The sequence below is a fragment of the Polyodon spathula genome, chromosome 11 (genome assembly GCF_017654505.1).
Source record: "Polyodon spathula isolate WHYD16114869_AA chromosome 11, ASM1765450v1, whole genome shotgun sequence".
Lineage (NCBI taxonomy): Eukaryota > Metazoa > Chordata > Actinopteri > Acipenseriformes > Polyodontidae > Polyodon > Polyodon spathula.
Genome location: NC_054544.1, coordinates 22529634 through 22542677, shown reverse-complemented (window position 1 = coordinate 22542677; position 13044 = coordinate 22529634). Strand labels below are relative to the sequence as shown.

The following is a 13044-nucleotide window of genomic DNA, read 5'->3' as shown; positions in this document are numbered from 1 at the left end:
AGAGAGAGAGAGACAACACCATCCACAGCACAAAGTAGGTTCATATTGGATTGTGGTAAAGTTATGCCCCTTTATCCTATAATCAATGATATGTTGCTAGTGCTAACCAGATATATGGAAAAATGTAAGTGTGACATGCAGACAGACAGATGAACAGACAGACAAACATGCCCATAATATGATACATCCCCTACATGCTCATAAGCTGATATTCTAAATAATGTCAATATCAATTGAATAAATGGTTCTCTAGATATATGGAAAATATAAGTGTGACAGATATATGGATGGCTGAACAGACACCCCCATATATCCCCCTAGATCTGTTATCAACAACTTACCCTACAGTCAATGTTACTGTTGACTGCCTCCACTATATCTCTTTTGGGTTAATAAAGGTTTAAAGATTGATTTTTAAAACTCGATTAGCTTTCCTGCAGGACCAAGTGGGATTAATAAAACTGTCGCTCACCTTCCTCTGTAAACAAATTTCATTGGCTCCACTGCCAGCGCTGTGGCGACAACGTCATCAGCGTTGTGCCTCCGACCACTAACCACCATCAAACCATCCATCTTCCCCACCACAAAAACCAGCTTATCCTTCAGAGAGAAAAAGAGAAAGGGGGAAGGACAGGGAGAGAAAGAGAGAGTGAGAGAAACAGATGGGGAGGGAGAGAGAAAAAGGGAGAGGGACAAAAAGAGAGTAGAGTAAAGGAGGAGCGGGGGAGGAAGAATGGGAGGGAGACAGATTTTAAGACAGGTGCATCTCTGTCATGCCAAATAAAGCTAATCTGAATTGAAAAATAATTTGTCAATACCTTCATCCAAGAATTTTCTTTAAAATGTATCTTCTTTCAGTATTACTACATTGTTTTGCTAATAGAACAGACATAGAAAGACCTAACTAAGGCCTATGTATTTAAAAAAAAAAACAGATTTAAACTATATGTTTTGTTAATGTCCCTTGACTCTGTGGTGCTTCTGGTCACTCACTCACCGGCCCCACGAAGCCTAGCAGGCCAGTCCTGGTGAAGTGCCGGTCAGTGAGGGGAACCCCTGCGGCAGTCAGAGGAATGGTCTGGAGGACAAAAAAACAAGCAGGTCACCCGAGAGCACAGAGGATTCACAATGAAGGAGGCTGGGGGGGTGGGGGGAAAATCTGTGATATCCGGGTATGTGAAACTAATTTAGCACAATTGTTATTTATTTAACTCATTTATAGTGTCAAATGCCCAGTTTAGTGTCCAATTCCATTCCCTCCCTCACTGCAGAAACTTCCGCACAATCCCACGACCAAGCCAGTCGTTACAGGGATGGGAATAAGACCCCCACTGTACAGCAGGTCGATTCATTCCTGGTTTTATAGAGTTTAGCCCCAGCTTGTTACCAATACACTGTGACTAGTCAAGCTTGTAGTAAAACCTGGAATGGGCGAAACTGCTATGTAATCGGAGTCTGATTGCCATCCCTGCATTTCCCTACGCCCCGAGGTTCCTGCTCTCACCTCGAAGATGTTCTTGGTGATGCCCGGCAGCCCATAGTAGGCGACGCCAGTGGTGTTGGAGCTGACGCAGATTTCTCCCACCTCATCCGTCTTGCACAGGTACGGGGTGCCCTCCACCCTCACCACGCATACCAGAGCTAGGGGGCAACGGAGCACAGGGGGGAAGTGAGAAACCATTCCCCTATTGGAGCACAGGGGGCAGTGAGAAACCACTCCCCTATCGGAGCACAGGGGGCAGTGAGAAACCACTCCCCTATCGGAGCACAGGGGGCAGTGAGAAACCACTCCCCTATCGGAGCAGAGGGGGGGCAGTGAGAAACCACTCCCCTATCGGAGCAGAGGGGGGGCAGTGAGAAACCACTCCCCTATCGGAGCAGAGGGGGGGCAGTGAGAACCCACTCCCCTATTGGAGCACAGGGGGCAGCGAGAAACCACTCCCCTGTCGGAGCATTGGCAAGGGTCGGGGCACTGGGAACACTTTGTTATTCAAGCAAGGAGCCCAAAAACAAACAAACATCTGGGCTCTTTACAACAAACAACAAGGATGGAAATAAGACTCCCACTGCATAGCACTTTGATCCATTTCTGGTTTTACTATGACTAACAAGAGACATCTAAGCTTGTTACCTACACACTGTAGCTAATCATGCTTGTTGCAAAATCTGCAATTTCAGCAATTGCAACGCAAAGGGTCTTATTTCCATCCCTGTAACAGCCTTCAAATAAAACCGAAAACAGGCATGTGCATTATTAGACATAATGCAATATTCACAGAGAAAAAACTAAAAACTGTAAAATATGTAATAAATGGTTATTTAGAATATAAAGAGTAAATGTGAATGTGTCTAGTTGTTTTTGTTACTTTTTAGTGTAATTGTACTTTTAATTGTAATTACTGCAGCAAACAATTCTCCTGTAACTGTAACTGTCCAGTGGTTAAAGAATAGCCAACAGCGCAGGCACAGGTGCCCGGTCAGACTAGAGGGGTTGCTGGTGCGCAGTGAGTGGAGGACACCCTGGCCGACCTAAACCAGGACAATCACGTTTCGTGATACCCAGCATATCGTGACAGGTGTCGTATCGTTAGTGTTGTGCAGAGAGCGGCTCACTGACCCCCTGGCATGACCTGGCCCACGTCCTGCACCGTCAGCACAGAGAGTTTCTCCTCGCTGTCCACGCGGATCACGCTGTGACTCAGCCCAGTCATCGAGAGCACTGCCTTCCCAGGGGGAGGCACGCCCATCTCCGGGGGTCTGCGTGACACAGAGAGGCAGTGTTACAAAACTAGCAACCAGCAACGGAAGCACATCTTTACTTTATTTTCCTTTCACAGAAATGCAAACTGCAATGCGGAATAAAGATAAATCTGACTAATGCTGCACAAACCGATTATTCAGATCAGCTCTCCACAGAAGTCAGGTGCTGACAATCAGATGAGGGTCATTGGTGTTGATTGGGCTAGTTTACCATTCCAAGTGAAACGTGAAGAAAAACCAATCCAAGAAGTTGCCTCTTCATTTGTTTCACTTTGAATGGTAAATTAGCCCAGTCAACACCAATGACCCTCACCTGTAGAGAGCTTAAATTTGTAGAGAGAATAAATGGGTTTGTGCAGCACGACCCTCAACATAAAAAAAAAGAATTATATAACCACTTGGATGGAAATACAATGAGAAACAGTTCAGAAATTATATTTATTTGCATAACCAGAATTTTATTTTTGTTGTCATAATACATCTAGGAAAGCTGCCCAGGTACAGTAATAAACTGCTCAGGTGCACCTTTCCTGTCCTGGTCCTCTAGACTGAACCTCTCTGTGAAGCTAGTGTGTCTCTGCTGCCCTGCATCTCCAGTGTGGCTCTGGTAACATTGGAGCCTGCAATGTGGCACCATACCTGCGGATGGCGACAGTGAGGGCCTCGGAAGAGCTGGCGCAGGGGCAGATGACCTCGGGGCGCAGCCCACGCGCCTGGAAGACGTTCAGGAAGGCGTCACATGACGAGATCGACCCTGCGAGCGAGAGGGCATGAGACAGGGGACAGTTAGACACGACACACAAGACAAGTTCTTTCATTTTCTTCTGAAAAGGACAAAAACGCCTGCTTATTTAACCCTTTCATGTATTTCTGTTTCAATATGGATTAGGGGTATAAAGTGCCACAATGTACAGATTTTAAAAAATTAATATAACAAATGGTTTGACCGATTGCCAAAAAGCAACAGTCACTTTTAACCTGAAGGGACCCAGACTTGGTCAGAACTCCATTAAAGGACGTCATCAGTGTTCCATGCAATTATGCTATACAGGGTGCAGATAGTTAACTTTTCTAAATGAAGAAACATTTTAAAGTACATAGTGATATGCTGACCCCAATGCGTGTAGTTTTATACAGTAAGCATTTCTACATTGCTGTATCTGAACGAGTGCGAGTGGACACTCAGTCGGAGTGGCACTCACAGGGGTTGGCCCCGTCGGCTACAATCAGCATGCGCAGGGAGCTGAGGCTGATATCCCGCTGGTCTCTCTGCGACAGGAGGGACCAGTGCATGTCCCGTGACTTCACCACCGCCACGCGCGCTGAGGAATAAACACAGTCAGCATGGGGCACACTCTCACAGTCATTTCACAGTTTTCCCATGGTTATATGCAATGCATTTACCATAGAAGTTCAAACAGATAACTTGAGAATAAGGCATAGAAAAAGAGCTTCCTTTAACCTAAAGCAGAACCAGATCTCATGCTTTAAAATAAAAATACATGTGTGCTAGAACACGTGTTCCTTTCAAAGCTGCACATTTGAAACCCCATAAAAAAAGTTCCCCATTGCACAGATAGGTATGGTAAAGCATGCTTTACTAAGATAGGTATGCAAACTGTGATAAATGCATAATATCATCATTAGAAATGCATGGTAAAACTGCAAAGAGAATAACTTTTCTAAGGTAAGTAGTGCCTGCGGGTTAAATGTGATCTCCTGTGAGGAGGCTTACCTTTGTAGGAGTGCACTTTCTGTATCCAGGACAAGGGATTGACCTTCATCAGGGAGTAGGGGATACTGATCACATGCATCCTGTTCATAACACTCTGTCACAGCGAGAGAATGAGAAGAGGCTGAGACACCCTGTACTATCAACCGGAGCCACACAAACTGAGACAGAAACTGATTATTCGAATGGAGCTCTCCACTGAAATCAGGTGAGGGTCATTAGTGTTAATTAGGCTAATTTACTATTCCAAGTGAATCAAGTGAAGAAACAGCTGCTTGGGTTTATGATGATTAATGCTTCAGATTGACTGTGGAGAACAGCAATTCACACAAACCCAAGCAGCTGTTTCTTCTGAATGTCCACCAGCAAACCCAGAACTTTCCAAAACACCAACAAAGTACAGGGTTAGTACAGTGCCACCAAAAGACTGAATTCAATCCACAGTGCTTTACACTGAGGAAGCACTGCAGGCACATAGACAGGGTCCTCATAATCACAGCAGTATCTGACAGGGATGGGTTATAACAGCAGCATTTACCTAATATACAATTTATTTCGCATTTATTAAATGCAACCTGATATGCTTATAGGAGGGTAGAAGTGTATAATAAACTTGGTGCAAATTCAAGGCAGTTATGTTCCCCTTGTAGTGCGACAGACAGATCCGATCAGTGCAAACGAATCCCGCGTTTATTGACTAAAGACCCTAAAAACTGAAGAAAAAGATTAGAAAACGTATTTTAAAATGTGGAATACGCGAGCCAGATTTTGAAAATGAAAATGCTGTAACATGTGCTTCTTTCAAAACTAAACCGAGCATCAAAACCTATCACTTATATTTGAGCATCAAAAGAAACGTATCACTTATATTTGGATAAAATTCACTAGAAAAATAACAAACTCTGTTTTAGAGCAGTGCAGTTTTTTATTGTGCTGATTAACAACTAACATCATGAAGATGCTGCAAAATGATCTCTCGATCTTGGGCATGTGTTGTAACTCTTGGTCTCCCAGTTCGTGGCCTGTCATTGACAGAGTGTGTTTGGTTATACCGTCTCGCCAGGTTTGAAATTGCTGGCTGTGAGCACCCAAAACGGTGAGCCACAGTACACTGCCCTAGTCCAGCCTCCAACATGTCGATAGCACGAAGGCGCTGCTCTCTTGACAGACATGGCATATTGTTTTTCTTCTGTGATTTTCTTTATTGCTTTTATTCAAGCTTGCAATTCAGCAGCTGCTGAAATCACTCCATATCCAGTGTCCAATCATCTGTCTCACTAATTAAGTGATTATGTGCATATGCTCCAGGGTCACAGTCACGCAAGCATGTCATGGTCAAGGATGAATGATTGAGTGATTAAAAAGAAATCAAAAACATTTTGTCAATGTCCATCCTTTATATACTTTTTTTTTTTTAAATAAATGTGTTATAATAGTGATAAGTTTATTTTGATGCTAGGTATACAAGTTTCTGACCCACAGTATAGAGTAAACGGAAGAATAATGCAACCACTGCATTAGCTCGGACCCCTTTAACAAATCTAAAACCATTCCCAGAGCTGCGTATCCCTAGTGAAGCCCCCCTGCTCACCGTCAGAACGCCGTGCCACAGACCCGCATCCCTCTTGAAGTCCAGCACGTTGGTGATGGTTTCAGCTGAAATCAGGGGAACAAGAGAAAAAGACTCTGGTTACAGAGGCAGTGCGTGCTCAAATTAGTGCTGCACCAAGTAATGAATAGACTGTGCAGATTGAGCTCTCCACAGAAATCAGGTGAGGGTTCACACAAACTCAAGCTGCTGTTTCTTCACTTGTTCCACTTGGAATGGTAATTTAGCCCAATCAACACCAGTGACCCACCAGATTTCTGTGGAGAGCTCCATCTGAATAATCGGTTTGTGCAGTTCTATTTCGAGCATTCTTAAAGGGCAGCTGCATACTATCTATATTTTTACTATTTAATTTCTCACCTGTTTAATAGGATCATTCTTTACCAGGCTTACTGATGAATGTCCTTTTTAAACCACTGAAAAAGCTGAATTCTAGACAGAGGTGGTGGTTTTAGAAATGACCACTAGGGGGGTACAACTGTAATTAACCTCTGCAGCTGTGGCAAATCTGAGTTAGCAAATGGAAAATTTCTTTATAAAAGAAACAGGTTTCAGAGAGGGATTTGATTTTTCTAAATCAAACCTCAGAAATTCATCTTTTATTCTCCTCCTGAAAGGGACATTATAGAGTAAGACCAGTAAACTGGACCCAAGCCTAAACAGCAACAGAGAACTAGAAACAAAAGCTGCCCTGGCATCTAAGGGGTACATCACCATATCAGATAGCATGGCTTGTGTACCAAACATTAAGACAATAACATATATTCAATTCAACAAAGTGCACAGTCTCTATACAGAAGAAACTTAAAGTCAGGTGACCTCAGCCATGTCAGATGAGAGGTGAATGGCATGGTCTCATTTGCGAGTGACTCACCCTCTGTATAGCCGCAAGCCTGCGTCAGGGCGTGGCAGTGTGCCAGCATGGCGGCATGAGACACGGCAATGCCCATGGTACTGTCCTCCTTGCTCGTCTTGTACTGAATGAGCGAAAACAAAAACAAGATGTCAGGAACGCTCGCCCCACCTTCCACACCACCTCAAAACCCACCAGCACTCATTGAGAGTCACATCCCCACCAGAACCTACTGGCTGCAACTACACTTAGAATTTCGCTGAATGTAATGTAAATGACAACACATTCAAAACGTTTAAACCATAACAGGTTCTATAAAACAGGTTAAGTACACTAATATTGGGGTTTTATTTGTTTTTTATTTCGATTTAATGACTTATAATATGTGTCTAAGTGTTTGGTGGCTACCACTAATCAAATCACAGCAAAGAATATGTGAGAAATACACTCTGAACTTGATTCGAGGCAGCCACGGAACACTTTGAAACATACATGAGAACATTTTATATATAGCGCATTTCAATGCCAACGTCAACAATGCTGTACAAACATGAAACAGACCAAGGCTTTCTTGCTAGCGTGGGTTTGCCTAATGAATAAAACACGCTTTTAAACAAGTTTTAAAAAACGGCCATCATTTCGGAATAATTTTTTGTAACAAACTCAATGAGTGCAAAGCCTTGCCCTGGGGACTTGCAGCTGGCCCGCATTCAAAATAAAAAAAAAAAAAAATGCGATTTGGAGTCCAATCCAGTGAAGGGTTACTGAAGGCTGTGTTGGTTTTGCTGACGTTCAGAAGGTGTGCTCTGAATAAAGATTTCCTCAGCAAACTGGCACCTGTGCAGCTGCTACTGCAAATTCCCCAGCACATCTGCCAGAGCAATGCAGTTCATCATCATCCACAACCCCAAACACTGGCCCGGGGGGAGTTCACCCCAGTCTTTAATTAACTTGTATTCTTTTGAAAAGAGAAAAAAACAACGCCTTGTAATTTGGCAAAACCAAACAGCGACGTGATATACCCCAAGATCTCGCTGGCACTCTCAAGGCGTTTGTTTCTGTTTTTTTCCACTTATTATTTGATGGTATTTCCCCACCCCCCCCCACCCCGCGCCTTGCACGCTCAGCTGAGCCAGGCAGCCGGGTCCCAGCATTACCTCTATGTAGTGATGCCAGTCCCAGCTCTACCTCTATGTAGTTTACAGTCCCAGCTGTACCTCTATGTAAGCGATGTCATTGCTGGCGTCTCGAACTAGGGGGTGCCAGTCTTTTGGGGGCTTCGCTAAGTGCTTCCCGTCCGTCACGAACCACAGCAGACGAGGCCAACCTGGAATCAAAACATGCAGGAGCAGAGTGAGGGACTCTCCTCTCCACTCCCATTCCTAATGCAGGGGTGGAAACAAGCAGGAGCAGGAGTGAGGGACTCTCCTCTTCACTCCCATTCCTAATGCAGGGGTGGAAACAAGCAGGAGCTGAGTGAGGGAATCTCCTCTCCACTCCACTCTCATACCTAATACAGAAGTGGAAATGAGACTCCCATAGCTGTTTGATCCATTCCTGGTTTTACTGGGAGTTTAATAAGACACAACTGAGCTTGTTATCTATACACTGCCTGTTAGTCTGTGTCTCCCTTACCTCTCTCCGGTAAACCTGTTATTCTGCGTTTGCCTTACCTCTCTCCAGTCTCCATGTTAGTCTATGATTCTCTCACCTTTGAATGTTGCCACCTCCCCAGTCTGTGCTTTGGGCAGGCCCTTCTGGCAGGCGTCAGTGGTGAGAGCCAGGGTGACCCCGCAACTGCCCAGCAGGAATCCGATCTGCTGGCTTCCTGCATCCTGCAAGCAAACACAATGCAGGTAACAAATCGTGATACAGCTCAGGAACGAGTCTGTCGACAGTCTATAACCTTCCTTTTCACAGAGGAACTTGTGAACGGCATGAAAACACGTTCCCTAACGTATTATTAGGCTTTCTTCATTTTCAATGCTTATTTTTCAGGGACTCACAACATACTGTAATAAATCGCTCACTTTTTAGAGTACATATTTGACTGGGGTTCTTCATTTGAGCACCATGAAACCTGTTAATTATACAACAGGTTTATCCACTTCCCATTTCTGACCAGCTGGGCAGAGGACACGCTGTGATTGAGTGGGGCAGAAATATCCATAGTCAACAATCATCAGGTATGACTGACACCCATTTCACTGGATTTTCCTTAGCTAGGATACAATATCTCCACCCCAGCTGCATTTGGTCAGTTGCTGGTCACAAGCAAAGAATGAATTAAAATGATCACATTGAGTAGCAAAGACCCTGCAACAACTTGTTTCACAATTAACATGTTTCATGATGTTTCAATAATTACAGCTAAAATGTGTCTGATTTACCATGGTACTGTATTTCATTTACCCCTGTAAAACATGCAGCAGAGCTACAGCTCGTTTCTAACCCTGCTCAAACTCCTGGCTCCTGATCATTTCAATAATGGACTTCATTGAGGGGGTTCTGAAACCCAGGACTGGGTGCAGCAGGCTAGTGTGAGCATCAGAACGCTCTTTTTGGTTTCTTTCAATCAGTTGTACACTTAAGCTTGATACTTAATGAAAGCATTTCTGTCATGAACTTACAAACATACAAAGTGAGCCTGACAGTAATCCAGGAAGGCGACTGTAGCTGGACTGAGCTGCATTGGAGGACAGGGAGAGGTTTTTAGACTGTGAGGCTGCTACGATTTCTCAGAGCGCTCCCTGCTGCAGGGTCAACAACTGAAGAACGTTCCGCACTGCTCAGCTCTGCGGTAATAATGTTGAAACAGAATACTGTGCACACACCAATGCAGTACAGCAAAGAGCAGGGACATTGCCGAACTGTGACAAAGCAGTAGAGCAAGAGCACAACTGACAATGATGCACACGTGGCAGATCACTTCCTTCCAGTGCAGCAAGTATTAGAATCTCACCTCCGATGTGGAGCAGACAGAAAAAGGGCTCCTAATATCTGCTGCACAGGAAGGGAACTTAAAGAACTACTGTGCATGACGCAATGAGTCTTGAAAAGCCTTTAGTTTTCAAGTTTCAAGGTGACTCAGAAGGGCGCAGGTATGGGGAATAGAATTTCTTGAAAAAGTTTGCGTTTCAAGTTTCAAAAGTTCAAGTTTGGTAAACGTTTTGGGGGGGGGGGGGGGGGGAATCGTATAAAAAAAAAAAAAAATATGATTGAACTCCCTAGGTCTCACACAAATAATATATTTAGGTGGTAAAGGGGGGGGGGGGGGGGGGGGGGGGGGGGGGGGGGGGGTGAAATCATACCAGGGCTGTTACTGCCATTTTCGGACATTAAAAAATGATGCGATTTAAATGGCGGACTACTAATAACGTACTATAAAAGGTAGCACCAATCCAGCGTATTATAGGTTCAATTCAAAAAGGTCATCAATTGATACTCTCTCTCTGCCCTGCCGAACTGTATGAAACAGTGTAAAACACAGAAATAGAGGTGGAATACCTTCCGAGTCAGCGGCACTTCAATGGGAACTGGAACCAGCTCCACCAGCAGACAACCATAGAACGCAACCATGAACATGACCGGGTCATTGTTCGGGAACACAAGCGCAACCTGAAGAGAGAAACACACAGAGTACAAATCAGGCAGACCAGCCCATGGGCGCCACTTGTGTGCTTGCTGTTACTGCTCTTTACATAGAAGCCTGTGCACCAATCTCTGAGTATAAGCATCCCTGGTTGAACAGGAGTGCAACTTTAAGGCTAAGATGTTGTTCATTACTATCCACCAGCATGGTAGCCAGTGAAGGAAACACTGATAAAAAGACACTAAGTCTGGTAATTGGATTGAAGTTCTCGTCAACTCTTTCTTAAAACAGTGGCTCTGAAATCATTCATCAATCCAAATGCTTTGGTTTGAACATAGCCAAAATAATACATTGTCCCTATATCTGCATTCCAATCAAATGCTTTTCAAATTCATTTCTGTCATGTTTGTGACTTGCTAGCCTTTGAAGAGATTTCAGGACATTACCTGTACGAGGCTTTCTTTGAATTGCACCCCTATTTGAGTTGAAAACCCGTTTAAATAATAAATACAGAGCTGTGAGGTGAGGAAATTGATTTTTAAAAGCTAGTCCTAAACAAGCAACCTAGGAATGACAGCCTAACTGCATCCCTGTCTCAACTGCACTTGCCCTCTTCTGCTTCCTGTGAGATGGTGTGAATCAGTTGTCAAGTGGAGAATGCAGATTTGCTGTTTTCCGATTAGATTTGGGCACCTAATGGCTTCAAATGATACTTCAACAGGCTTTTTATTTTGGCTACCTCACTCCGTTTAGGAAGTGTGCAATCATTCGGTCTCTGTTTTCTCAAATGCTACGTTAATGTGGTCTATTCAATTAATCTAAAGTGTGGAGGATCTAACTACTGCTGTCATTCAAATTACTAAATCTTCCCCAGTTTTTTATTTTACATTTTACAGAGAAATAAATTGTTGTCTGCTTTTGAAACAGCTCATGTATGTACTGTAGATTCATCGCTGTTTTATCCTCATAAAAGTTTACTGCAGTATTTTTGCAGTTTTCCACTGCTTTTCCCCATTATTCTACTCATTTACCAGTTTACCAATATGCTTTACCATGCTTTTACTTTTCTTTATTACACTTTGCTATGCTGTTATAAGGGCAATAGACACCAGTGTATTTTCTAGGTAGGCGCTCTCCTCCTGTATCATGTTACACACCTCAATACTATATATACTGTGAGAGGGGGCAGAGCTGCCCTGTACATACCCGGTCTCCTGGCCTCAGTAGGGGTTCATTCTTGGTGCTCAGCTTGTTCAGTAGAGTGTATGCCAGCTTCACACTGCGGCTCCACAGCTTACCTGCGCAGAGATGGAGAGAGACAGAGACAGAGAGAGACACAGAGAGAGCGAGAGATACAGGCAGAGAGACAGACACAGAGAGAGAGAGAGAGAGAGACACACACACACACACACACACACACAGAGAAAGAGAGAGAGCGAGATACAGGGAGAGAGAGACAGAGAGAGCAAGAGACACAGAGAGACAGACAGACAGAGAGAGAGAGAGAGAGAGAGAGAGAGAGAGAGAGAGAGACCGAGAGAGTTACAAGGAATGCTTCTAATGTTGATTATAAATTCAAGAATGCCAATCAAGCGCTAGAGTCACAAACATTTTAGCCCATATTATACAAGTCATCTCCATTCAAAGAGAGAAAAACAAAGACTGAACTACAGACTGGAAAAAATGCTTTAAAAATGTATGTTTCATTAATAATAAAGATCAAGACTCTTCTTGTGGCGACGTTTCTGTAATTCTCTCACTAAGTTTATATTAGTGGCGTATCCAGTAAAGGCGCTCAGCATGGGGTGCAGGATGCGCCCTATAGCCTGGAGATCGCAGGCTCAAATTTTATTGCCGACCGTGACCGGAGGCAGTACACAATTGGCCAAGTGTCGCCCAGGTAGGCAAGGCTTAGGTCGGTAGGGCAATCCATGGTTCACCTCGCACCAGTGACCCCTGTGGTTGATAGGGCGCCTGTGGGTCTGCAGTAGTCACTCAGATCTGTGTTGTCCTCCGGCACTATAGGTCTGATGGCTTCACTGTGGAGCCGCAGTGCAAGAAATGACGGCTTGGCAGGAACATGTTTCGGAGGACGCATGTTTCAGCCTCCTTTGCTCGAGTCACCGGGGGGTTTCAGCCGTGAACCGGGATTAATAAATACAATTAGCAATTCCAAATTGGGGGGAAAACTGGGGTAAATTCATTGTCAACGACTAAATTTATATAAAAAAAAGTCTGTGCATTTACAGTGACAGCTCTGCTGTGGTCTGCTCACCATATGTGAGGGTGTAGACTGGTTTCCCGGAGTTGTCCAGTGCGGTGAGACAGGGGGTTTTGGGCTGAGTGGTTCCCCAACGCTGCATGGCAGTCAGAAGAGATGGGGGCCAGTTCGTCACGACCCCGGGGGGCTCCCCTGCCAGCGGGGACATGGCCGGCCCCTCAGGCTTGGGCTGGTTCGGGTCTGGCTGCTGGACTGCAACACAGACAGACACATAGAA

The 13044-nt window shown here is 44.4% G+C and overlaps 1 protein-coding gene across 3 annotated transcripts in view; it reads right to left on the bottom strand.

Annotated features, from left to right (window-relative positions):
- Positions 1-13044, bottom strand: part of LOC121322940 (disco-interacting protein 2 homolog A-like) — a 114920-nt gene that overhangs the window by 15626 nt on the left and 86250 nt on the right. For 2 of the 3 annotated variants that reach the window (XM_041263581.1, XM_041263582.1), the window contains 14 exons: positions 12822-13019; positions 11753-11844; positions 10462-10572; positions 8666-8789; positions 8172-8281; positions 6976-7078; positions 6084-6148; positions 4496-4589; positions 3963-4082; positions 3400-3514; positions 2618-2757; positions 1505-1641; positions 998-1078; positions 473-600 (listed from right to left, as the gene is read on the bottom strand). In XM_041263581.1, coding sequence (XP_041119515.1) covers positions 473-600; positions 998-1078; positions 1505-1641; positions 2618-2757; positions 3400-3514; positions 3963-4082; positions 4496-4589; positions 6084-6148; positions 6976-7078; positions 8172-8281; positions 8666-8789; positions 10462-10572; positions 11753-11844; positions 12822-13019 — 1618 coding nt within the window. Of the gene's footprint in view, positions 1-468; positions 601-997; positions 1079-1504; positions 1642-2617; positions 2758-3399; positions 3515-3962; positions 4083-4495; positions 4590-6083; positions 6149-6975; positions 7079-8171; positions 8282-8665; positions 8790-10461; positions 10573-11752; positions 11845-12821; positions 13020-13044 lie in introns of those variants that run through there. The other variant, XM_041263583.1, reaches the window with a different exon arrangement.